This window comes from Scyliorhinus torazame, chromosome 3, assembly GCF_047496885.1.
Source record: "Scyliorhinus torazame isolate Kashiwa2021f chromosome 3, sScyTor2.1, whole genome shotgun sequence".
Lineage (NCBI taxonomy): Eukaryota > Metazoa > Chordata > Chondrichthyes > Carcharhiniformes > Scyliorhinidae > Scyliorhinus > Scyliorhinus torazame.
In genome coordinates, this window is record NC_092709.1 from 131,526,630 (window position 1) to 131,552,172 (window position 25,543).

General features: G+C 44.1%; 1 protein-coding gene across 2 annotated transcripts in view; it reads left to right on the plus strand.

Moving 5' to 3' along the window:
- Positions 1–25,543, plus strand: part of fras1 (Fraser extracellular matrix complex subunit 1) — a 714,708-nt gene that overhangs the window by 304,021 nt on the left and 385,144 nt on the right. For both annotated transcript variants that reach the window (XM_072496214.1, XM_072496215.1), the window contains exons 11-14: positions 1,884–1,922; positions 3,527–3,674; positions 10,027–10,170; positions 16,638–16,772. In XM_072496214.1, the coding sequence (XP_072352315.1) occupies positions 1,884–1,922; positions 3,527–3,674; positions 10,027–10,170; positions 16,638–16,772 (466 nt within the window). The remainder of the gene's footprint in view (positions 1–1,883; positions 1,923–3,526; positions 3,675–10,026; positions 10,171–16,637; positions 16,773–25,543) is intronic.

The following is a 25,543-nucleotide window of genomic DNA, read 5'->3' on the forward strand; positions in this document are numbered from 1 at the left end:
GTTACGCTTCTTGAGCAAGTCCGTCAGTGGAGCGACCACACTGCTGAAATTCAGTCCAAATTTCCGGTAAAATCCACACAGACCAAGAAATCTCATTATTTCCCGTCGTGTAGAGGGTATCGGAAACTCCCCAATAACTTTTGTTTTCACATCCCATGGGACCATTTGACCCTGTCCAATTGTATGGCCAAGGAAAGTGACTTGGACTTTTCCAAATTCACTTTTGGCTAGGTTTATCACCAAACCCGCCTCCTGAAGTCGATCGAATAACTCCATCAGATGTTTTAAATGTTCTTTCCATGTCTGGCTGAAAATTACCAGATCGTCGATGTATACCGCACAATTGGGTAATCCTGGAACGACTTTGTTAATTAACCGTTGAAATGTGGCTGGGGCGTTTTTCATGCCAAATGGCATAACTTTGAATTGATATATACCATCTGGAGTCACAGAAGCTGAAATCTCCTTCGCCCTTTCGGATAACGGTACCTGCCAGTAACTTTTAAGTAAATCCAATTTGGAAATAAAAGCTGATTGTCCCACTTTCCAAATGCAATCCTCCAAACGTGGGATAGGACAAGAGTCCGTTCTTATAACTGCATTAACCTTTCTACAGTCCACGCACAACCGTTGGGTACCGTCTGCTTTTGGTACCATCACTATGGGTGAGCTCCATTGGCTGCAACTCATTTCAATTATGCCATTTTTAAGCAATCTCTTTGTTAACATGTGCCAATTTTAAAGGGTTAAGTCTATATGGATGTTGTTTGATTGGAACAGCATTTCCCACATCTACATCATGTATAGCCATTTTAGTACATCCCAATTTATCTCCACAAACTTGCCCATGTGATATCAATAACTCTTTAAGGTCAGTTCGTTTTCCTCTGGAAGGTAACTCAACAATTTATCCCAATTTTTAAGAACATCCTCGTTTTCCAATTTAATTTGAGGTTTGTCAAATTCACAATCATCTGGATTTGGTTTGTCACTTTGAGTTAGAATCATTAAAACCTCCTTTTTCTCTCCTTCCATTTCAAAGTAGCTTTTAAGCATCTTCACATGACACACTCAGTGAGTTTTCCTTCTATCCGACGTTTTTACCAAATAATTCACCTCACTTAATTTCCTTTCAATCTGATAAGGTCCACAAAACCTTGCTTTTGAAGGTTCACCTACCACTGGTAACAACACTAAATAAAACTTTATCTCCACTGGCAAAACTACAAACTTTGGATTTCTTGTCCACTACCCATTTCATCACATTTTGTGCAAATTTTAAATGTTGTCTTGCCAATTCACCTGCTGTATTTAATCGCTCCCTAAAATTTGACACATAATCCAATAATGTAAGTTCCGATTTCTCACTCACCAATTTTTCCTTAATCAATTTAAGTGGTCCTCTTACCTCATGACCAAAGATTAGTTCAAAAGGACTAAATTTGGTTGATTAGGTGCATCCCTAATTGCAAACAGTACGAATGGAATTCCTTTATCCCAATCCTCTGGATAATCGTGACAATAAGCGTAAATGAGGCAACGCCGCTCCTAGTCCCCCGGGGGCAGGAGAATCGGGGGCTGGGAGCGGCCTCCGATGCCGTAGTGAAACACTCCGGTTTTCACTCCGGCATCGGGACTTAGTCTCCCGATAGGAGAATTGCCCCCTTAATCTTTACCATGTGGGTGGTGATAGTGAAGACAAGCATCACTTGTTATAGATTTCACCCTATCATTGACTTCAATAGAATGAAAACTGTACTGATTCTTTAATGACTGAACCACCAGATTAGTGACTGGGTGGTGAAAATTTGAATTTACCATATGTTCATATCAGAAGAAACCTTTTGTGCATAATTTATAAATAATTACCTTTTTTCTCTCAGACACATCTTTCAGATTTGAAAGGTGAAAAACATCTGCAGGTATGTAAATTGTTTTGTGATTCTTTTAGTGTTTTGAGTAAAAATGGGCTGGTTTAGCACACTGGGCTAAATCGCTGGCTTTTAAAGCAGACCAAGGCAGGCCAGCAGCACGGTTCAATTCCCGTACCAGCCTCCCCGAACAGGCGCCGGAATGTGGCGACTCGGGGCTTTTCACAGTAACTTCATTGAAGCCTACTCGTGACAATAAGCGATTTTCATTTTTCAAATGCAACAGTGAAAGAAGCACTATCAGAGCTGAAGTAATAATTTTTTAACCCACAAGCACCACTGTTTGGATGGAGGTCTAAAAACCATGGGCTGGATTCTCTGCCCCGCTGTGCCACATTTCTATTTCACCCCGCCGGTAGGATGCTCCGTTACGCCGGCTAGTCAATGGGGGTTCCCTTGGTGGGGCAGCCCCACACCGTCGGGAAACCCCGGGCTGCCGGCAAAACGGAGCATACCGGCGGCAGAGAATTCTGCCCCATACATATGCTGAGGGGTGACTGAGAGCTGTAGGTTCTTCTGGGTTATAATATGAGTCAGTCACTGATTGGACGAGCCAAAATTCCATTTTATCACATGGTATTTTGGAATTTTTACTGTTCTGTTTGAGGATTGAAGTTATGATTATTTCTATTTTCCCAATAACACTGTACGGGGTCGATTCTCCGAGCCCCGCGCCGGCACGCGGGCCACAATGCCCTGACGCCGGCACGCGATTCTCCGACGTACGGAGAATCCCTGCCATTCTCGCCGGCGCTGGCCACGGGCCGCTGGAATGGGCAGGGCCGCTGATTCTCCGTCCCGGATGGGCCGAGCGGCCGCGCAGATATGACATAGTCCCACCGGCGCCGTTCACCCCTGGTCACTGCCGGCGGGAACTCTGCGCGAAGGATCAGAGATCAATCTGTGAGGGGGGCTCCGTCCCCGGGGGGGGCCTCCGATCGGGTCTGGCCCGCGATCGAGGCCCACCAATCGGCGGGCCGGCCTCACCCCCCCCCCGCCCCCGGGGCCTACTTTCCTGTGCGGCTGGCCCCTGAACACCGACACCATGTTGAGTCGGGGCCGGCGCGCTGAAGAAATCCCCCACGCATGCGCAGGTTGGCGCGGGGCTCATTTGGTGCCGGGAAGGGAGGCTGGAGCGGCGTGAACCTCTCCAGCGCTGTTCTGGCCCCCTGTGGGGGACAGAATCGGTCGTCCCCGTGCACATTTTGCGCCGTTATGAAACGCGACGGCGTTCACGACGATGCGAACACTTCGTCTCCATTTTGCAGAATCACCCCCTACATCTATGTACATCTCTTTATGCTTCCACTCAGCGTGGCTTTTGTAGCTATTGATTATCTGCTGCCTTTTCATAAGCTAAGAGCTGCCCTCTTAAATAACGATTGTAAGGAGAACCATTTTAATATCCGATTTAATAAAGAATCCTTTCCAATGTTTTGCGCTACTTTAATTAAAAGTAAGTATTGTATCACATGTAGGTTTGCGTAGAGAATTCTGTTAATATTTTTGTGCCCATTAACTTCTGGATAAATTTTAGATCAAAGAAATTCATTCCATTGAAAATACTTTATATTTTTAAATCCCTCCTAAAATAGAATGGAGAAAAATGGAAGGAGGGCCCTTGTAAAGAATGTGAATGCCGAGATTCACAGGTGATCTGTTATAAGCGCTCCTGTCCTCTCTGTCCTGTTGGGAGCCTTGCTGTTGAAGTGAAGGGAGAATGTTGCCCAGAATGCCAACCAGGTTTGTATATATCTCTGACAAATACCTCTGAATGGTTGGAGAAAAATAAGAATGTATGGAGAATTTTGCATTATTTAACTTGTGTTTTGAATTAATTTTTAAACATATCAGAAAAACTGGTTGCAACCTAACTAACCCTCCTGGCTCCCCAAATTATTTATAAATAACAGCATTTACTTTTTATGTTTGGTACAAATCCTGCTGGTAGAAATGTGTGTACGTGTCTATGCTTGGGTGACTTATGTGTGTGTCTGAGTGCCCAAGCATGCCACTTGTGTATATATAAATAAATAAAGAATTCTAAATTGAAACTGCAGCTGCCAAGATGGAAGCAGAATTGTCTGGAATTGGAGTTTGGGTTCCATGAGCATGCTATCTTGCTCCAAACAAGGGGCGAAATTCTCCGGAAACGGCGTGATGTCTGCTGACTGGTGCCCAAAACGGCGCAAATCAGACGGGCATCGCCCCGCCCCAAAGGTGCGGAATGCTCCGCATCTTTGGGGGCCGAGCCCCAACCTTAAGGGGCTAGGTCGGCGCCGGACGAATTTCCGCCCCGCCAGCTGGCGGAAAAGGCCTTTGGTGCCCCGCCAGCTGGCGCGGAAATGACATCTCCGGGCGGCGCATGCGCGGGAGCGTCAGCGGCCGCTGACAGCTTCCCACGCATGCGCAGTGGAGGGAGTCTCTTCTGCCTCCGCCATGGTGGAGACCGTGGCGGAGGCGGAAGGGAAAGAGTGCCCCCACGGCACAGGCCCGCCCGCGGATCGGTGGGCCCTGATCGCGGGCCAGGCCACCGTGGGGGCACCCCCTGGGGCCAGATCTCCCCGCGATCCCCCCAGGACCCCGGAGCCCGCCCGCGCCGCCTTGCCCCGCCGGTAAGGTAGGTGGTTTAATTTACACCGGCGAGACAGGCATTTTAGCGGCGGGACTTCGGCCCATCCGGGCCGGAGAATCGTGCGGGGGGGCCCGCCAACTGGCGCGACGCGATTCCCGGCCCTGCCGAATATCTGGTGCCGGAGACTTCGGCAACCGGCGAGGGCGGGATTCACGCCAGCCCCCGGCGATGGGTCGGAGAATTTCGCCCAAGATGTCCCACATTTCATCTGTTTTAGTTACTTAGTAGTTGAATGACTTTTGTTTTAAGTTATTCAGTCATGTGTAACATCTACATCTTATACAAATGCACATATTTATATGGGTATGAAATCAAAGTTCTCAATGGTGTTAGAGTAATGCTGGGAATTAGATTTACGTATATAATACAAACTGGAAATCTGAAATATAAACAGAAAATGCTGGAAAGACCCCCTGGGTTGCTGACATTCTTCACAGTCTGGTGAAGACAGGTGGGCTAAAGAAAGTGATATGAGTTTGCTGGTGTGGTGTTTAAATATGATCCGTGACCTGGGAACAGTGTCCCCAGTCAGCATCGCAGTGAAGCGGCCTGGAAACAGTGTAAGCCATTATAATAAGTAATACAAAGATAAGTAGGCCAAAGTAGAATTAGACACGGGGACTAAGTTAAGGTAAGAGGAGTATGTTTTAAGCCTAAGTAATTTGAAAAATTAGCAAGTAAGGTGAAATACCGTTAAGTTTAAGTTTAAGATATGGCAGATGAGATCAGCCAGGTTGAATGTGTGACCTGTCATATGTGGGAGGTCATGGACCATGCCGGCATCCAAGATGACCTACATGTGTAGGAAATGCTTCCAACTGCCAAAACCTGAGTTCCAGGTTTCAGAGGTTGAGCGGTGGCTGAAGACGCTGTGATGCATCCGTGAGGCTGAGAGTTACTTGGATAGCATGTTTTATTTTAAAATATTTTTATTAAGTCATTTATGAACATTAAATACAAACCAACACAAGAGTAAGAACAAACCGGAACCTCATAATAAATAAATAACTAATCAACACCCCAGCCGTTCTGCCAGTTCTTTCCTCCTGTCCTTCCTCCAACTCCCCCAACACCTCAGTTTTCCGGCAAACCCATCAACCGATCCTCTTAAGGTGAACTTTTTTTATTATAAATGTTTTATTGATAATTTTTTCCCAAACAACAATTTTCCCCCTCTTACAAAGCAAACGCAACAATAACAATACAGAAATTTTAAACAATACACAAGTAACAAAACCCCTTTATCTTTGACCTAAACTAAACCCCCCCTCCCCCCCCCCCCCCTCCCCCTGGGTTGCTGCTGCTGGTCATCTGTCTTCCCTCTAACGTTCCCCTAGGTAGTCGAGAAATGGCTGCCACCGCCTGGTGAACCCTTGAGCCGATCCTCTCAGGGCAAACTTTATCTGCTCCAGTTTAATGAACCCCGCCATATCATTTACCCAGGCCTCCAGTCCGGGGGGTTTCGCCTCCTTCCACATGAGTAGGATCCTGCGCCGGGCTACTAGGGACGCAAAGGCCACTCTTAAGGTGAACTTGATCTCTCAAACCTTCGGAACTCGGCCAGGTGGCTCACCCGCAGCCCCAGTTTTGGTGGCTCCAGGTCCCTCCACTCCAGCAAAATCTATCTCTGGGCTACCAGGGAGGCAAAGGCCAGAACATCAATCTCTTCTTGCCACCCTAGACTCCCGGGTCTCCCGACACACCAAATATCGTCACTTCTTGTCTCAGGGCCACCTTCACCCTCAGCACTCCGGACATTACATCCGCGAACCTCTGCCAGAACCCCCTTCAGTTTCGGACATGCCCAAAACATGTGAACATGGTTCACGGGCCACCTCAGCGCACCGCCCACAGCCGTACTTAACCCCCTCAATGAACCTGCTCATCCTGGCCATCGTCTTGTGCGCCCTATGAACTACCTTAAACTGGATAAGGCTGAGCCTTGCGCACAACGAGGCTGCATTCACCCTCCTCAGATCCTCCTCCCACACCCCAGCCTCCAGTCCCCCATCTCACCCAATTCCTCCTCCCATTTCCGCTTGACTTCCCCAATTGGGGCCCCATCCCGGTCCATTGGTTCCTTGTAGATGTCAGACACCTTACCCCCTCCCCACTCCTTCCTTCGATACCACCTTACCCTATAATACCGGGGGTGGAAATCGGGAAAGGACAGCACCTGCTTCCTCACAAAGTCCCGGACTTGTAAGTGTCGGAACCCATCCCCACTGGGCAGCTCATATTCCTTCTCCAAGTCCTCTAAACTCGCAAAGCTGCCCCCCACATTGAGAGTGGTGGTCACACGACAGCTCAAGGGACTGAAGGAAAGAAGGGTGACCACCTTAAGTGAAACAGGCGTGTAGTGCAAGAGTCCCCTGCTCTGGTCCCACTCTCAAATCAGTTTTCCATTTTGGAAGCTGATGAAGACACTGCTTCCACAAGCAGCCTGACTGTGCAGAAGAGGAGGAATAAGGAAAGAAGAGCAATAGTGATAAGGAATTCTTTATTTCGGGGAACAGACAAGTGTTTCTGGGGCTGCAGATGTGACTCCAGAATGCTGTGTTGCCTCCCTGGGGCCAGGGTTAGGCATGCCACTGAATGGCGGCAGGGGATCCTAAAGGGGGAGTGTGATAAGTCAGAGGTCATAGTACATGTTGGGACCAATGATATAGGTAGAATGAAGATTAAAGTCTTGCATCAAGAATTCAGGGAGCTAGGCAGCAGATTAAAAAGAAGGACCTCAAATGTAATCTCTGAATTACTCCCAGTGCCAACGGTTAGTTGAGTACAGAAATAGGAGAATGGGGCAGATGAATGTGTGGCTCAAGAGTTGGTGCAGCAGGGAAAGTTTTAGATTCCTGGATCTCTGGGAGAATTTCTGTGGAAGGTGGGACATGTGCAAATGGGAGGTCTGCACCTGAACCAGAATGGAACCAACATTCTTAGGGCTGGGTTTGCTAGTTCTTTTGGGAGGAGTTTAAACTAATTCGGCAGGTGGAGGGGACACAGAGCATACTATAGTAAAGGAACCAAGCGACCGGGAGTTTAGCCATGTTGAGTTCCAAGGAAGTAAGGCGAGGCTGGATGGTCTCTACTTTAATGCTAGCAGTAATATAGGTATGACTGATGAGGTAAGGATGCAGATTGACATGTGGGCTTATGATCTTGTTGCCATTGCAGGCATGGTTAAAGGAGGGCAGGACTGTCAGCTCAACACTCCGGGGTATAGGATCTTCAGGCAAGACAGGGATGAGCGTAAAAGAGGAGGTGGTGTCGTATTATTAATTAAGGCTTTAGTTACTGCAGTGAGGAGGGATGATATCTTGGAAGGATCTTCAAATGAGGATTTATTGGTAGTGTTTAGGTATAAAAGGGGGGCAATCACATTGCTGGGCGTGTAAAGGCTCCCAAACAACCAGCAGGCAATAGAGGATCAGGTATGTGGACAATTCACCTGAGGTGTGTAAAAATAATAATAGGGTAATGATATCTGTGGATTTCAACTTCCCCAACATTAAAGTGTAAAGGGTTTAGGGGGAGTGGATTTCTTGGAATGTATTCAGGATATCAATCTGTAGAAGGTCCAATAAGGGAAGGCAAAGTACTGTATCTAATTCTGGGGCATGAAGCCAGTCAGGTGTTGAGGTGGTAGTGAATCATAGAATTTACAGTGCAGAAGGAGGGTATTCGGCCCATCGGGTCTGCACCAGCCATTGGAAATGGCACCCTTCTTAAGCCCACACCTCCACCCTATCCCCATAACCCAGTAACCCCACTTAACCATTTTGGACACTAAGGGCAATTTAGCATGGTCAATCCACCTAACCTGCACATCGTTGGACTGTGGGAGGAAACCGGAGCACCCCACGGGGAGAGCGTGCAGACTCCGCACAGACAGTGACCCAAACCAGGGATCGAACCCAGGTCCCTGGTGCTGTGAAGCAACAGTGCTGACCACTGTGCTACTGTGCCGCACTAGAGGGGGAGCATGTTAATTTGTTATGGAAAAGGAAAAAGATAGTCTGCAAAAAATTGTTTTGGATTCGAGTAGGCACATTTTATTAGACTAAGGCAGGATATGGCCTAATTAGACTGGGAACAGCTTCTTCTGGGAAGATTCAGGAATGCATAATAAATAAAAGAGACACTTTTAGCAGGTATAAAGGGAGAAAATCAGTGGAGTATAGACAACAATTAGGAGAGCCAAGAGGGCCATGAAAAAGCACTGGCAGGTAGGATTAGGAAGAACCCCAAGTTATTCTGTAAGTATATTAAAGGGGAAGGTGATAACCAGGGAAAGAGTTGGGCCCATTAGGGGCAATCTGTGCATGGAGCTGTAGGATATTGGGAGGGTATTAAACGAGTACTTCACATCTGTCTTCACTTGGGAGAAGGAGGATGAAGGTACAGAATTTGGGGAGAGGGATTGTGAGGTTCGTCAACAGTTTGACATAGGGAATGTGGAGGTATTGGAAGTTTTATATATAACATACATCCACACCATACAAATGTAACACACTGCACTCGCTATTAAAGCACTTATTGGACTTTATGTGTCGAACATTCTACTTGGGCCTATTCACTTCAAATTACTTCCTTTCCCACCTAGACCCTTTGATGTTCTAAGCCTAACAGCCCAGGTCTCGTTTCCACTAAATGCCCACTCCACCCATGCGCAGATGCATTCTTTCTATTTCCAACTGTGTCACGATCTATGTTCCTTATTCAAACCTGCATTCAATCACCCTGCCACGTTCCAACTGTTTAGTCGAATGCTGTTCTTCTTCGAATCCCCCCCCTCTTTTTTTCCCTTTTTATCTTTAATTTGCCATGACAATTTTTGTCCCCTCCATGGCACTCTCCCTATTTCCCTCCCTTCTAAGTTATTGCTGATGCCCTCCTTTTCACCTTCCCTAGCACTGCTTACAACTTTATCTTCGTGCCCCACCTGCTTCTAAAGCACTGCTCTTAACTCCTATGGGAACTGCTGCATTAGTGATTCATAGAATCATAGAATTTACAGTGCAGAAGGAGGTCATTCGGCCCATCGAGTCTGCCCCGGCCCTTGGAAAGAGCACCCTACTTAAGTCCACAGCTCCATCCTATCTTGTAACCCAGTAACCCCACCTGGATGCCATGAAACCTGTGGGCAAGATTTCCCAACCTTGTGAGAATTTCTTTAGGTCATTCACCTGCAACAACAATAACATCAGGAGACAGAATCTCTGGAGAAGGAGGGAAGAATCCCATCCATGCTGATATTGAGTCACAGATGCAGACGCACTGATAGAAAACATGGACTGTTTGTATCAAAAGCAGTGATTTGCATGCATTTATTAAATAACTAGTTGGTCTAAATTAAAACCTCTCTTCTGAAGAATAAATGGGGAAATGAAGTGTCTGTGGGCATGCGTTGTAGTCTACTGAAGATAAGTTAACAGTTTTACTTTATTTCCTTTATAGTTCAGTGCCATGCTGATTGTCTGACCTGTATGCACACTCCTGATCATTGTGACATCTGCTATGATAAGAGCAAATTCTTGCAGAATGGCCACTGTTTACAAAGCTGTGATCCTGGGTTCTACACGGACGATGGACTATGTAAAGGTATGTGATGAATTTGCCTGTAATCTCTGTTTGCTTTGAAATTCACCTTTGCGATACTGACAATACCAGAGGGCGTTTGGGCATCTGGCATCTTGAGTGATTTTGTGCTGACTGAAATCTCTGTCAAAGTGGGCAAACGTTCTCATGGGCCTATTGGGAATTTAATAGTTTAAAGTTAAACGTTAAAAGTTTACAAAACTGTATTACAGAATATTTTGCTGACTTGGTTGTCACATCACATATACAATAAACATGTATTTGTGGTCAAGATAATAGTTAAATTGCTACACTATTGGAATCTATCAGAAGAATATCATTCCTGAATATTAAATCTCCCTTTTCCATCTGTTTGAAAATAGGAATGTATCTTGTATTTCTATCTGCTTCAGCTCCAATTTTCATCAAATCCGACAGATGCCTTAGTCCATTAAGCTCTAGCTTTTTCCATCAAGGTCATTTGGAAGTGATTCATCCCTGACTGCATCCATAACCACACTGTTCAAATTTTAAAAAAGTTATCTCAATAACTTCAAAACATGTTACAAATTAGATTATCACCAATTTCGCCAAGAGGTTCCGTCATATCAGGTTTTTTTCTCGGGAGGACTAATTACAAACTTCCATAAACGTTTGCGTGTAGCCAGTAAACCTGAAATATTTTGGAGCTCTATTGAGTGTTTACAAGTGCTGGAGGACTGGAAAGTGGACAAAATGGTATCGGTTTTTAAAAGGACTGATGGAGCTAATCTGAATAGCTAGTCCTGTTCTTTTACAATCTTTGGTAAGAAAAAAATAACTGTCTTTTTATTAAACGTAAAGTTATAACATCTTGAGATAAAGAGAAAGGAACTGTCACACTTGACAAACCTTAGAATTCTTCTCAAAATAACAGACTTGGTAGATGAAGTAAAAACGTACAATGTTGGATAAATTCAGCAGGTTAGCAGCATCTGCGGAGAGGGGAACAGAGTCAACATTTCGAGTCCATATGACTTTTCTACGGAACAATAGATGGAAGAACATGGAGGTTTGTGGCAGAGTAGAAAGAGCTCATGCCTTTGATCCAGATCTTTGTTGAGGCATATTCCAGAACTTGATGGCCACGGAAAGTGTGTTCAATAATGTGACCAACAGGTTGATTATCAACCTGCAAATGTTTCCTGTATGCCTGTGGCAGGTGGTAAGAGCGGGAGAGACTCCTGGTAAGCCATGCTTGATGCGGAGGTGATACCCTCAAGCTATAGCCTCTGGATTCAGGCTAGTAACCTCAGCTTGTGCTTCATCTGTCTCATGTGCCTCTTAATTGTGGCAAGAGAATCAAGAAGGAGATGATGGAAGATGATGTTGTGTACATGGACTTTAGAAATACCTTTGGCAGAAAATCTCATAGAGGATTGAAGAGGATTAATTATCTGAAATTCTCAGATGATGACAATATATGGGCGGCACAGTGGTTAGCACTGCTGCCTCACAGTACCAGGGACCCGGGTTCAATTCTGGCCTTCGGTGATTATCTGTGTGGAGTTTGCACCTTCTCCTTGGGTCTGCGTGGGTTTATTCCAGGTTCTCTGGTTTTATTCCACAGTCCAAAGATGTCCAGGTTTGGTGGATTGGTCCTACTAAATTGCCCCTTAGTGTCCAAAGGTTAGGTGGGGTTATGGGTTTGCAGGAGAGTGGGCCTAGGGAGGGTGCTCTTTCAGAGGGTCAGTGCAGACTCGTTGGGAAAAATGGCCCCATCCTGCACTGTAGAGACTCTATAGATGTTAGTTCTTTAGAAGACCAAAGTAAGCTGTTGAGAGATATTGAAATTGTTGACTAATGTCCTAAGTAATGGCAGATTGAATTCTCATGTCAGTAAATATGATGTGATGCATTTTAGCAAATTAGAAATAGCAAGTATACTCTGAAGCGTAATAGATTTGGTGCTGTGGAAGAGAAAATTGGACTGGTATTTTAGTGCAATACACCAGACGTTAAAGGCAATAGTACAGATTGATAAAGCCACGCGGGAAGCTACTGGATTATGAGAAAATGCAAATATGAAGGAATATTTGAAAGATTAGGTCTTTTTCTGTTGGAACAAGACAAACTGTGGGGCAAAAAGAAGTATTTAAACTGATGAAAGGTTAGAACAGGGTAGTTAGAAGTGAAATGTTTCTAATAATTAAGAGATTTCTTACACAAGACCATAGATACAATATTAAATTTATGACGTGTGGAACAAAGAGTAGGAGTAACTTATTACAGAGAGTAATCAGGGTGTGGAATTCACTTTTAAAGTTAATCATTCAAAATTAGTTTGAATAACTGAATGGAGGAAAAGATATTGAAAGTATATGAAATGTTTGATATATTTGATCAGGTCTGTTTTCTTATATGAAGAGTAAATTTGAATTCTGTAAAATTCATACGCAAATTATTTTTATTGCATGCATAATTCCAGGGTTAATTAACATATGGAGAAAGCTAATGACATGTAGAGAGTCCTTTTTGTGTAAAACAGTGCAAGAAAAGCAGAGGAGATAATTAGAATCTAAGCAAACCTTGAGCACCACAATTTACAAGAGTTATTCTTCATTCTCAAGCATTACAAGGAATGGTTCTTCTTCTCTTTGCCACTCCTAGCAGAGACGACTAATTGAGGAGTGTGTATCGAAGACATTGCAGCTATTTAATTCGGAATACATTAATGTTGAGTCATTGAATGGCCTGGTGAAATAATTCAGTATCAAATTGGATAGATTCCCACCAGCAATAAGATGCGAAGTGATATTGATTTAAGTTTGTGGGGAGAGGAAGGAATCGTTTGATTGCGTTCTTTCACAGGATTATTGAATGATATAATATAGAAGGAGGCCATATGGCTTATCCTGTCTGTGGGTGCTCCTTGGTCGAGGTATTCAATTAATCCTACTCTCTTCCTTTCCCAACAGAGATCTGTAATATATAGAAATAATTTATGTCAGTGTTTACTCTCCATACAAGAAAACCTTCCAGTATTTATCCAATTTTCTTTTGAAAGTTACTATTTAATCTCCTTCCACCATCCTGCCAGGCAATGCATTCCAGATCAAAACTCGCCATAGCCAGAGAATCACCTGCAGTGGTTCGGCTCCCACACCATTTCCTCTGGTGCCTCTCAAAGATTTATCCTTGGCCCCCTTCTTTTCCTCATCCGCATATGATTAATTCTTTTACATCAGAAATCATGGAGCAAGTTAGCACTTGACAATATCCAGCTCTCACTCTCTTCCATCTCTCTTTACCCCTCCTCTGTGTCTGACGACTTGTCCAACAATCCAGTATTGAATGAGAATAAATTTCCTCCAAGTCTTTGTCTTCAAATCAGTCCTCTAGTTACTGACTCCATCCATCTACCTGAGAACTGTTTGAGGCTGAACCAGTCTATTCATGATCAAGGTGTCATATTTGACCTCAATCACATATCTGCACCATCTGTATGACTGCTTAGTTCCGTATTGACAACATCACTCACCCTTGCCTCAGTGTATGTGCTGCTGAAGCCCTCATTCATACCTTTGTTAACACTAGATATGCTTATTCCAAAGCATTTCTGGCCTCCCTCCACAATCTTGAGGCCATTCAAAACTTCTGTTTTGTTTAGCCTGTGCTATAATACCGACCTGGTGCCACTCACTGATCTCTCCTCTGCTGACTCCTGGTCAATACTGCCACAGTTTTAAAATTCTCACCCTTGTTTCCATATCCATCCGTGGTCTCACTCTTCCCTCTCTCTGTGAGCTCCTTTGCCCCTACAATTCACCTAGATCTCTGTGTAGCACCAAATCTGGCCTCTTGAACATTCTCAGCTTTAGTCACTCTGGGCGCGATATGACGGAAATGAAACAGAGTCCCATATTGAGTGCATTTAGTCGGGTGTTTCCCAGCGCTTGTAGCGCCAAGAAAACCCCCAGTATCAAGCGGGATTCTGCTTCATTCTGGACCCTTGGTGAGGAACACCCCGCCGAGGCTGCACTCAGTCCCATTTCCTATACTGAGGAGCTCCGCTTGCCAGTGCAACTGTCAGTGTGACTTGGGTGCCCTGGCAGTGCTTGACTGGCATTGCTAAGCTGCCCAGGTGGCATCAGCAGTGCCAGGGTGCCACCTTGCCTGGAGGCAGACCACCTGGTGATCTCCGATCACCTGGGAGACCCCCCCCCGCCACCGTGCCGTTGCACCTGGTCCCCATTTGTGGAGAACAGTGCTGAATGGCACCCAGCTGGGGTCTCCTTGGCGAGGGGATCTGATCCCAGTTAGATCAGGCAAGTGCCTAACTGCACACTTTAATATAAAAACTTAGGTCCGGCCAATTGTGGGAGGGATCCAGATAGCGAGGTCTTGCAAGATCCTATTAGATCTCGGGAGGTGTGGCGAGCTGGGTACATTTATCGGCTGCGTCATGTCCCGGGTAAGGCCTGACAAGGTCGTTAGCTTCCCCCCTCCATCTTTGGTGGTCATGCCTTTAGCTGCTTTGTCTTTATGCTCTGGAATTCCTTCCCCATATCTCTCTGCTTCTCTACCTCATCGTCCTCTGATCTAACATGTCCTCATGTGGCTTGGTGTCAGATTTTGTTCCCTATCACTTCTGTAAGTGCCTTTAGACATTTCATCACATTAACAGCATAATATTATTTCAAGTTGTTGTTGGTCAAATGTCTTTAGCACAGTGGGCTAAGACAGCTGGCTTGTAATGCAGAACAGGACCAGCAGCGCGGGTTCAATTCCCGTTCCAGCCTCCCCGAACAGGTGCTGGAATGTGGCGACCAGGGGCTTTTCGCAGTAACTTCATTGAAGCCTACTTGTGACAATAAGTGATAATTAATATTACTTTTATTTTGAAAGTTCATGTATACGTCATCCATCACACTACCTTCATTGACCCTCTTCATGACATCATTAAATGAGAGGTCTTGTGGTGTAGTGGATAGTGTCCCTGCCTCTGAGCCAGAAGCTCTAGGTCACCCCTGGCAACAGACTAATGACCTATTCAGGGAATTACTAGCTATGGAAACAGACAAAAATCTGCCTCAGTGCACCATTAGGTACGGGAAGAGAAGTAGAATTACATCATAAAGAATTTGACAGAGCTCAAGTCCCATAAGAATGGATGGACACAAAATCAATTTGATCTACTGTTTGAAAATTGCTAAAAACAGACTTGAAGATTATACTGGCAGAGGTGGTTTATCTTCTCTGCTGGGAAAAATGAATTCCACATAAACATGAAGATAGAAGTCGGGCATTTGGCCCGTCGAGCCTGCTCCGCCATTCAATGGGTGATCTAATTGTGGCCTTAACTCCACTCTCCTGCCTGCTCTGCTTAAAGCTTGCTTCTCTTGTTCATTAAAAATCTGTTTAAATTCAATTTTGAAAATATTCAATAACCTAGCCTCCATTGCTCTGCAGGAAAGATAATTGCAATATTAGTGGCCCTCTGAGAAGAGAAATTCTTCTTCCTCACTGTCATAACTGGGAGACCCCTAATTCTAGATTCCGGCATAAGGGGAAACACCCTGACAGCATCTGGCCTGTCAAGCCCCCTCAGATTATCACAATCATCAATAAGACCCCTCTCATTCTTTTGACCTCCAGTGAGTATCAGCCCAACCTGCTCAACCTTTCCTCGTAGGACAACTTTGTCATTCCAGGAACCGGGGAATTTTCTGAACTGCCTCCAATGGAACCATGTCTACCCTTTAAATAAAGGGACCAGAAATGTACACAGTACTCCAGATGTGGTATCACATAGGACGGCACGGTAGCACAGTGGTTAGCACTGTTGCTTCACAGCGCGAGGGTCCCAGGTTCGATTCCAGGCTTGCATCACTGTCTGTGCGGAGTCTGCATGTTCTCCCCGTGGCTGCGTGGGTTTCCTCCGGGTGCTCCAGTTTCCTCCCAAAAGTCCTGAAAGACGTGTTGTTAAGTGAATTGGACATTCTGACTTCTTCCTCAGTGTACCCGAACAGGCGCTGGAGTGTGGCGTCTAGGGGCTTTTCACAGTAGCTTCATTGCAATGTTAATGTAAGTCTACTTGTGACAATAGTGAAGATTATTATTATTATAACAATGCCCTGTTGAGTTGTAGTAAAACATCCTACTTTATACTCCCCCTTTATACTTCAACCCCCTTGCAGTAAAGATTGACATCCCATTTTCCTTCTGAACTACATGCTAACTTTGTGAGATTATATATCAGGATACCCAGATCCCTCTGCCCCACAGTGTGCTGCAGTCTGCAGTTGGGAGCCTCAAGGGAAGGAGTCAAATAAATCAGGTCTGTAGAGTCCTGAATGTTGCAGTTTGAATGGAGTTGGAACAGGCTCACATGAAGTACAAAATCTTGTGGCAGTACCTTGTACCTGTGCCAGTATTGGATTATTTCTGTGTGGCGTTTTTTGGAAGAATCAGTTGGTCTCATCTGTTCTTTACCATGTTTTTATGTACAGCATGTGAGGAGTCATGTTCCACCTGCCAAAATGAGTTTGAATGCATTTCATGTAAGGAGCCACTGTTGATGAAGTCTGGTCGATGTGTGAGTTCCTGTGGGGAGGGGCTGTTCCAGGATCAGTTGCAGTGTTCAGGTATGTGGCAATAGTCCTGACTATTTTGAATCCTTTGTAAAATCACCACTTAACAACATTCATCTTAAAAACCATACTGAAGCTTAGCTGAGTTAAATATTTTGAAATAGCTCCTGCCTACCATTTAGGCGTGAAAGACGGGCATCTGGAATATCCATGGGCTTGGTCTGATAACCCAGGGTTACCTCAACAGAAGATCAGTGGGTTCTTTTGAAAAACAGTAAAAATGCCGAAAAGCAGATTGTAGATATTATTAACAAGCTCGCATTTTGCTTACATTTCCACACAGAGTAGAATGTAGGCACATAGAATGAGGAGTATGTCATTTAGCCCGCACATCTCTTCTGCCATTCTTTTAGTTCACGGCTGACCCATACATCAAGTCCATGTGCTGTCTTTGTTCCATACCCTTCAACATCGTTGCCCAATAACATTCTATCCATCTCGGTCTTGAATATTTCAACTGACCCAACTGGGGGAGTGAGTACCAGGTTTCCATACTTGCAGGATTGAGGTGATACCAAAGAGGATTATATGTTTTTTCTTTTTCTGCAGTTTATTTTTTATTTTGATTATTTTCATATTTCCAGTACTTTCACACCCCTTTCAATTACAGGATTTCAATTCTGCTATATCCTTCTTTTGTTAAGCTTGCTCTTTTGCAGGTACAGATCTGCTCCAAATGATGTTCAGCTTAGCGCAAATATAACTGCTTAGGATTTTGCTGAATTTCTTTAGCTTCCATAGGAAGTCAAGACGTTGTTGGGCTTTCTTGACTGTTGCATCAATGTGAGTGGACCAGGACAGACTGTTGGTGATGGTGACCCCCAGGAACTTCAAGCTATCGACCATTCCCACTTCGGAGTCATTGATGTAGACTGGGGTGTGTGTCGTGCCACACTTCGTGAAGTTGATGATCAGTTCCTTGGTCTTTCCAACATTTAGAGAGAGGATGTTTTCGGTACACCATGCAACCAAGTGATCTATCTCCCTTTTGTAGTCTGATTCATTGTTGTTTGAGATACGACCCACCACAGTCGTATCATCCGCAAGCTTATAGATCGAATTGGAGTTAAATCTTGCCACACAGTCATGTGTGTATAGGGAGTACAGTAAAGGATTGAGCACACATCCTTGCGGGGCCCCTGTGTTGAGGACTATTGTGGAGGAGGTGTTGTTACCTATCCTGACAGATTGCAATCTGTTGGTGAGGAAGTCAAGGATCCAGCTGCACAGGGAGAGGTCAAGTCCAAGATTGCAGAGTTTGGTTATTAGTCTTGCCGTGATAATGGTGTTGAAGGCGGAAGTCTATGAACTAGCAGTCTGACTTAGGTGCCCTTGTTGTTGAGATGTTCAAGTGTTGATTGTCGGACCAGAGAGATAGCATCTGCTGTGGATTGGTTGCAGCAATAGATGAACTGCAATGGATCGAGACTGTCTGGGAGGCTGGCATTGATCTTTCTCATGACTAGCCACTTGAAGCATTTCATGATAACAGACGCAGGGCCACCGGTCGGTAGTCTTTGAGGCAGGCTACCTTGTTCTTCTTTGGTACTGGTATTATGGTGGTCTTCTTGAAGCAGGTGGGGACCTCGGAGCAGAGAAGTGAGGTGTTGAAGATATCTGCGAATACACTTATCAGCTGGTCAGTGCAGGCTCTGAGTGCTCGCCCAGGGACTCCATCGGGGCCCGTCGCTTTCCGCGGGTTGTGGAGGTGGGCTGGGTTGAAGGCATGCCTTGATGCACTGGAATTTGTCAATTATTTGAAAAATTAAAACAAAATAGAGCATTTTTTCCCTCACCCTCCCACACATTCCCCATGTCACCTCATGCCCTCTACATTCCCCCAAACCCTCAAAACGCTCTATGTTCCTAAACCCAATCCCTATAACCCCATATACACTCTTTGCCCCTCTATCCACACCCATAACCCCATCATACGCTCTATGCCAACCTGTGCCCCCTCCCAAACCAAGATACCCTCCATGCCAACCTATGGCCCTCTACCCATCACAATTATCCTTTATAGCCTCTACGCCAACTGATGCTAACCAATGCCCCCCCACCCACCACCATTTGCCTTCACACCTAACATCCTAACTCACTCAGTATCCACCGTGGACAAACCTCAGGAGTCATACTGTGATTGAATAAAATAAATTGCAAATTGTGTATTGCAGTCCCTTTTCTTTACAAAAAGGAATCTCATTCATGAAAAAATTCAAATTCACTATGTTTTAATTCGTTCAACTACATAATCAATTATAAAAGTAAACATTTCATTCAAGTGCATAATCCCTTATTAAACAAACATCAACGTAGCCACTTGGAGCTGTCAGTCAAACTGTGAAATGAAAGGTGGCTCACTGTGATAATGGGAGGCTGTGAAATCAGTCATGCAGCACAAACCCAGTATGATAGCTGTCAGGCTTTTGTCAGCTGACAGAGTGAAATAGAAAGTAGTTTTTTAAGGCGCTACACAATTTTCTCCTTCCCTTCAAGGTGTTATGGGATCATTTCAAGTGGCATGCACTCCAAAGGCGTACCCATCTCTCCAAAGGACTCTGCCAGGCTGAGTCCTGCTCTTGCAAGATCTAATCCGCACATGCTGTTTTTCACATTCCTGCCTAACAAAATTCAGACATGACGAGAGATAGCTGCTGTTTTTTATGGGCATCTGCCTCCATGAGACCCACATGTGCAAATCTTAGCCAGGGCACATTCGGTACCCCCCCCCCCCCCCCCCCCCCCAAGAAGAGAAACAAATGGTAGTTGCTTTTTTGGGGGGCTGTACTTCTGCTTTTTTGGTCTCTTCTTCCATTTTCACAGAGTAGGAGAGGCTCTTGGGTGATGTGAAAAGTCAGGCCCTTTCTACGTTTCTTACTTGTTTTTTAAAATGTTATCTTCCTTGAAAAAAATAATAAAATGTTAAACTAGATGATCTAGACAGGAGAAGTAACAATCAAGCAAGGAGGACCATGTCTATTTTGGATTTTGACTTTGTCATGACTGAGTTACTTGATCTTTCTTATTCACGGGATATTTATTGTATTTTATAGTTGACCATTGAATGCCATCTATTCATGCCCGTAAGTGTTTACTCATGACCTGAAGCACGTTTTAATATATTCACCATGATATCAATTTATAACCCTGTAAGGTTAAATGTGATACTGTAATAGTATTTTCTTCAAGGGAGGATGCAGTATCTTCTCGCAAACCATGAATGATGAAAAATTGAAACAGAATATTTGTTTGAAAATGCTTATCGTGGGCAGTCTTCACATAACTGAAATATGTGATGCATAATTTTAGATGGGGTTGTTCAGCAAAGCCAAGATCTAGTCAGCAGCTAAAAATAAGTCTTGTTTCATTAAATGTGTTTAAGCTGCTCAATGTGATTTTCTTTGGCTGACTGTGGTGCAAATATTTTCACAACAATGTCTGTCTGACATTTGTGGCTGGCTTTACTGGAGTTAATTTTTGACTACAGCACTTCAGCCAGCTCTGCTAATCCTTTTGCTATGTGGCTGCTGTTCTAAGAAAGTAAGTAAGAAGTCTTACCACACAAGGTTCTAAGAAAGGGCTCAGAAACATTGGGCACTATTCTCTCCCCCCACCCCCCACGCCGGGTGGGGGAATCGCCGGGGTGCCGTGCAAATCGCGCCACGCCACCCCGACCCACGCACGCGATTCTCCCACCCCCCGGAAACCAGCGGCACGTGATTTGCACCTGGCCGCTCGGAGAACCAGCGAGCGGTGATTCTCCGGCCGGATGGGCCGAGCGGCCGCTACGACACGAAAGGTTCCCACCGGCGCCGTCCACCCCTGGTCGCTGCCGGCGGGAACTCTGTGGGAACGCGGGGGAGGCTGTGGGGGGGAGAGAAGGGCTGCTTCATCGGGGTGGCCTCCGATGGGGTCTGGCCCGCAATCGGGGCCCACCAATTGGTGGGCCGGCCCCAGAACACCATGTTGGTGTGGGGCCAGTGTGCGTAAGACGTTCCCTGCACATGCGCAGGATGGCACGGGGTGAACCGCTCCAGTGATGTGCTGGCCCATTGTGGGGGCCAGAATAGGTCGTGTCCGGGCCCTGTTTGCGCCGTCGTGAACACTTGGCCTCAATATCGGAGAATCGCCCCCATTTTGTTTGCACGTTTACCACGTTTTCTTTTTTAAATCAAATTGTGTACCTTGTACATTGTGTACCTTGTGTTGCCCTATTATGTATTTTCTTCTTATTTTCTCTTCATGTACTTCATGATCTGTTGGAGCTGCTTGCAGAAAAATACTTTTCACCATACCTTGATACACGTGATAATAAACAAATCCAATCTAATCCAATCCAATTGACTAATTGTATAGGTATATTCACGAGTGTAGGGATTGTTCAACACTCTGGGCCAGTGCGGGTTCAATTCCAGCCCCACTTCACCCAGAATCTCCACTTCCTCATGTTCTTAATGCAAAAATACTCTGGAACCCCTTCGGCCTCAATTTCTGTCAGAGCTCTGACTGCCAGTCTGTGCAATCTGGGTCTGCCTCCTGGGCTTCAATTAATGAAGTCCTACCAAACACCACCTCGGATTTATCCTTAATCTCTGGTGGTGAGCTTTGTTTAGCCATTGCTCTGTTCCCTACACATTACGGAAAGAAATCTGGAAACTGTTCCTGTAACTGTTTGTCTCCTTAACTTATCTTGGAGTCATAGAATTTGCAGTGCAGGAGAAACATCCCTCGGACTCTTTGTAATCATGGGTGAAGCTATAATCTTCCTGCCAAATTAATCCCCAAAAGTAAGTCTACACCATCCAGTGGTAACTTACCCAGTCCAACAACTACTGGACTTGACAAATTGTACTTTATACAAGGGAACTGGGATATAATCTCCACTTATCCCATTCACTAACATCTTAGCTTTCATTGAACTCTCCGGAGGGAAACCAATCCCTCTCCAGTAAGAGAGTTTGCGTAGCACCTGTGTCACTTAAAATAGTTATGGGTTTGGCGACATCATTTGATGAAAATGGAGTGATCTTCCCCTCAGACAAAACCCTGCATATCGCTTGTCTTCCCCATTCACCAGACCTGCTCCCACAGCAGTATTTACCTCCAACATCCTAGTTCTAGTCAGAGCTACAGTCTGCTCTGTAGTATTTTGCAGTTTTGTTTCCTTTTCAGAATCCTCCTTATGAACCCCAACAAGTCCCATGGGCTTTCCTCACAACTTCTAACATGCTGAACGAACATGTCCCACTGAAACCCATCTCAGTACATTCCTGGTCGGAAAAGGAGATTCCGGAGTATTCCCAGCTATCCACTACTGACCTGCCTTCCTTTCACTCTCCTACTTCCTATCCTTCTCAAAATTGTGGGGCTGACAGAATAAAGGATCAGCTTATAATCATTAGCCATTATTGCTGTTTGTCTAGCAGCCATATGACCCTTTGTCATCAACATGGGCTCTTATCACAGAAGGAAGTAAACTTTTAAATCCTTCCAAGAGAATTACTTCTCTCAGAGCATCATAGGTAGATTCAACTCCCAATGCTCGTATACACCTATTAAAATTATTCTACTTTTCCCTTTCAAATTCAGTATAAATCTGCCCTGGCTATTTCCTTAAATTCTGAAACTTTTGCCGATGTGCCTCCGGAACAAATTCATATTAACCTAGAATTGTCTTTTTTACCTCGTATTCCTTAGACACCCCATCTGACAAGGAAACATAAACTTCCTGTGCCCGTCCCATCAATTTACTTTGCATGGGTAATGTTCACTTTTCTTTTGACCATTCCATTTGCGTTGCTATTTTCTTAAATGCCACGAAAAGTGCCTCTGGTTCCTTTTCTTCAAATTTTGGCAGGGCCTATATAAACTTAAGCATGACCCACTGGGTTCTGTTCTAGGATTAAGCTCCCCTCTAGCTCCTGGCAGCTCCCTTTTAATTTCCAGTCCTTTTTGCTGGAGCTCTCTCTTTTGTTTTTTCTTTCTTCTCTAATTCCAACTTCCTCATTTCAATTTCCATTTGAAAAGTTCAGTCTTGGGGCTGGATTCTACAGTTTCCCATCCATGTGTTTCTCGGCAGTGCGCTGTTCACTGGCAGCGGGATTCTATACTTCCGCCACTTGTCAATGGGATTTCCCATTGAAGCTCTTGCACACCACCAGCAAACCCACCAGCACACATCCCTGACCAATCCATTGGCTACCAGCTAACCAATTGAAACAAACCCCTCCAATCTCTTTGATGCCATAAAGTCTGGGTTCTTCTGCCCAAATTACAAAACTTTATAACACACTTTACTATTTTGACACTTTGAGTCCCTTACTTCCTCTCTCTACTTAAAGGTATGACTCCATTAACGATACATGGACCAAAAATGATAAAGACAAAATAAAAGAAATGAGAACTAAGGGAATCACCAGGAAGGGTCCTGACAGGATACAGCCTGCCTGACCAAAATGCATGCCCTGACTCAAACCTATTGTCACTCTTGGTGTTAAATCTAAGAAGTTTCAAACAAAATTATCAGACTTTTAAGGGTTGGGTTGCTATAAAGAAAAACTTTTAGCCTTTAAGGATGATGGTGACAAGTCTTCTCCTTCATGGCTGTTTCTCTTTTGCTGTTCTCCAATTTTTTTCACTGTTCACTTTTGCCTCTCTTTTACTTTTTGTTCCTTTATTTCTCATTTTCTTACTTTCACTTCTTTACTTTTTCTCTTCTTCACTTTTCAACAGTTTTCCTTTGACTTTACTTTCTGTACTATTTGAATACAAGGTGGTGAAGCTGGATGGGTCCCCAGATTACTCAGGAGGTGAGGCTGCAAAATGAAAATCGGGAACCTTGAAATTGAGAAGCTGCTTTCGTCTGCATGTCGAGAGTTGTCCCTGTCTTTCGCCAATGATCCTCCCTTAAACAACAAAACCAAAGATAATGAACTTGCCATTCATCTGACCATTCACCTGTTTGTGTGCTTAACGGACGCCACATTTGCCAATGCAGCAGCTGCGATTGTACCTCAAAGTCAGATATAGGAGATGAAACACTTTGAGAGAAGTGATAACATGATGTAGAAATCTAGTTCATTCTTTCGCATTCACCTCGAAGCTTAAATATGCAGTTTTCTGGAGCCTGGCGTTCAGGGCACTCTTTGATGAAACAGCTAATTTGAGTTGACTTGCAACATCCCTTCAGCATAATGTGGAATAGCACAATTTTGAATGGAGTATATGCCCATTTCCATTTCTCTGATAATCTGGTATTTTAAAGCAAATACATCTTGGTGATGAACACAAGATGAATCATTAACAAATACTGAATCGATTAACATTTCCATTTGACTCAAAAATGGCTACCTTGTATTTTCAGACTCTAAACTGACACAGCATTTTTGTTCCACATAAATAATGTAATTAGTTCCTAGAATCACATGGATGACAATTGAAATGAAAATATATTTCACATCCTTGACCAGTAATTCCAACATGTAATGATCTTCTATAAAAGTAAGAAAGAACTTGCACCTATGTAATGCATTTCACATGCTCAAGGTACCAGAAATAATTTCAGTCATTAAATTTATTTTGTTTTGCAGGTGTTCCTTTGCAATGAATTTGTGCATAGGCTCCTCATAAAGCACTGCGATAAATAGCCAGTTATTCTTTTTTGAATAATATAAATATTTGCCCAGGGCATTGAGAGAACTCTACTCTTATTTGAATGGTATCATGGAATCTTCTACATCTACTTGAGTAGGCCTGGTGTAACATCTCAGCTAAAAGATGGCATCTATGACAGTAGAACACTCTATCAGTATTAGAGGCTCAGCCAAGATTATATAGGCATGCGTGACAGCCAGTTACGCATGGCAAACTCCATAAATAGCAAATTATATGAATGGTTGAAAAATTAATATTGTCAGAGCAAAAGGAAATGTCCCTGCTGTTCTTCAATAGTGCTTTGGATTTTCTTTTCCTGTCCACCTGACTAAGCAGATAATGCTGCATTTAAAGTACCATCTGAAGGATAGCACCTCTCACAATGCAGTACTGCCTTAGTAATACACTAAAGTGTCAGCCTTGATCATTTTTGAAGTAGAGCTATATATCTGCAAACCTAGTGCCCCTTTCTATTATTCCTTGTTCCTTTGTGCTTTCTCCTTTATGCTTTAGCAGCATATGTTAGGGCCAGTCTGGGACAGAAACTCTGTATAACTATTCCTCTGAAGGGACATCATGGATTTCTGCTCCAGTGATAGCACAAATTACTTGGCTGAATCAGACATGCTGAAACAGCTGTTCTCTTTAGGATAGATGCTGGAAGTATCTGAGAGTCAGATTATGCTGCAGCTTTAGATGCCTATCTGTGGAACCATGGTGAATGTAAAGAATTTAGTTGTCTGCAGTGCATGATAACTATGTAGTTACTCTCTACTTGTAAATCAAATTGCACAGATGTTGGTTCAGAGGTTATGTGGTAACAAACCATACATTGTGCTTTACATGAAAGAGTGTGCTAATCAAGTAGTAAATGAGCAACACATTTGTACCTGAGTTTTTCTCCAAGTCATAAATCAAAGGTAGCATTTTGTTATTGTGTGTTTTGTTCATACCAAATTTAGGAAAGCAAGTTGTTAAAAATAAAATAAAATATTAATTTTCAATTTACATTGAAGTATTAATCGTGGACTGATCCTTTTTAATGGAGTCACTTGGAAAATTGTTACCATTAAAATAGTATCATGTAAGACTTCCAATTTCTACCCTCTGCC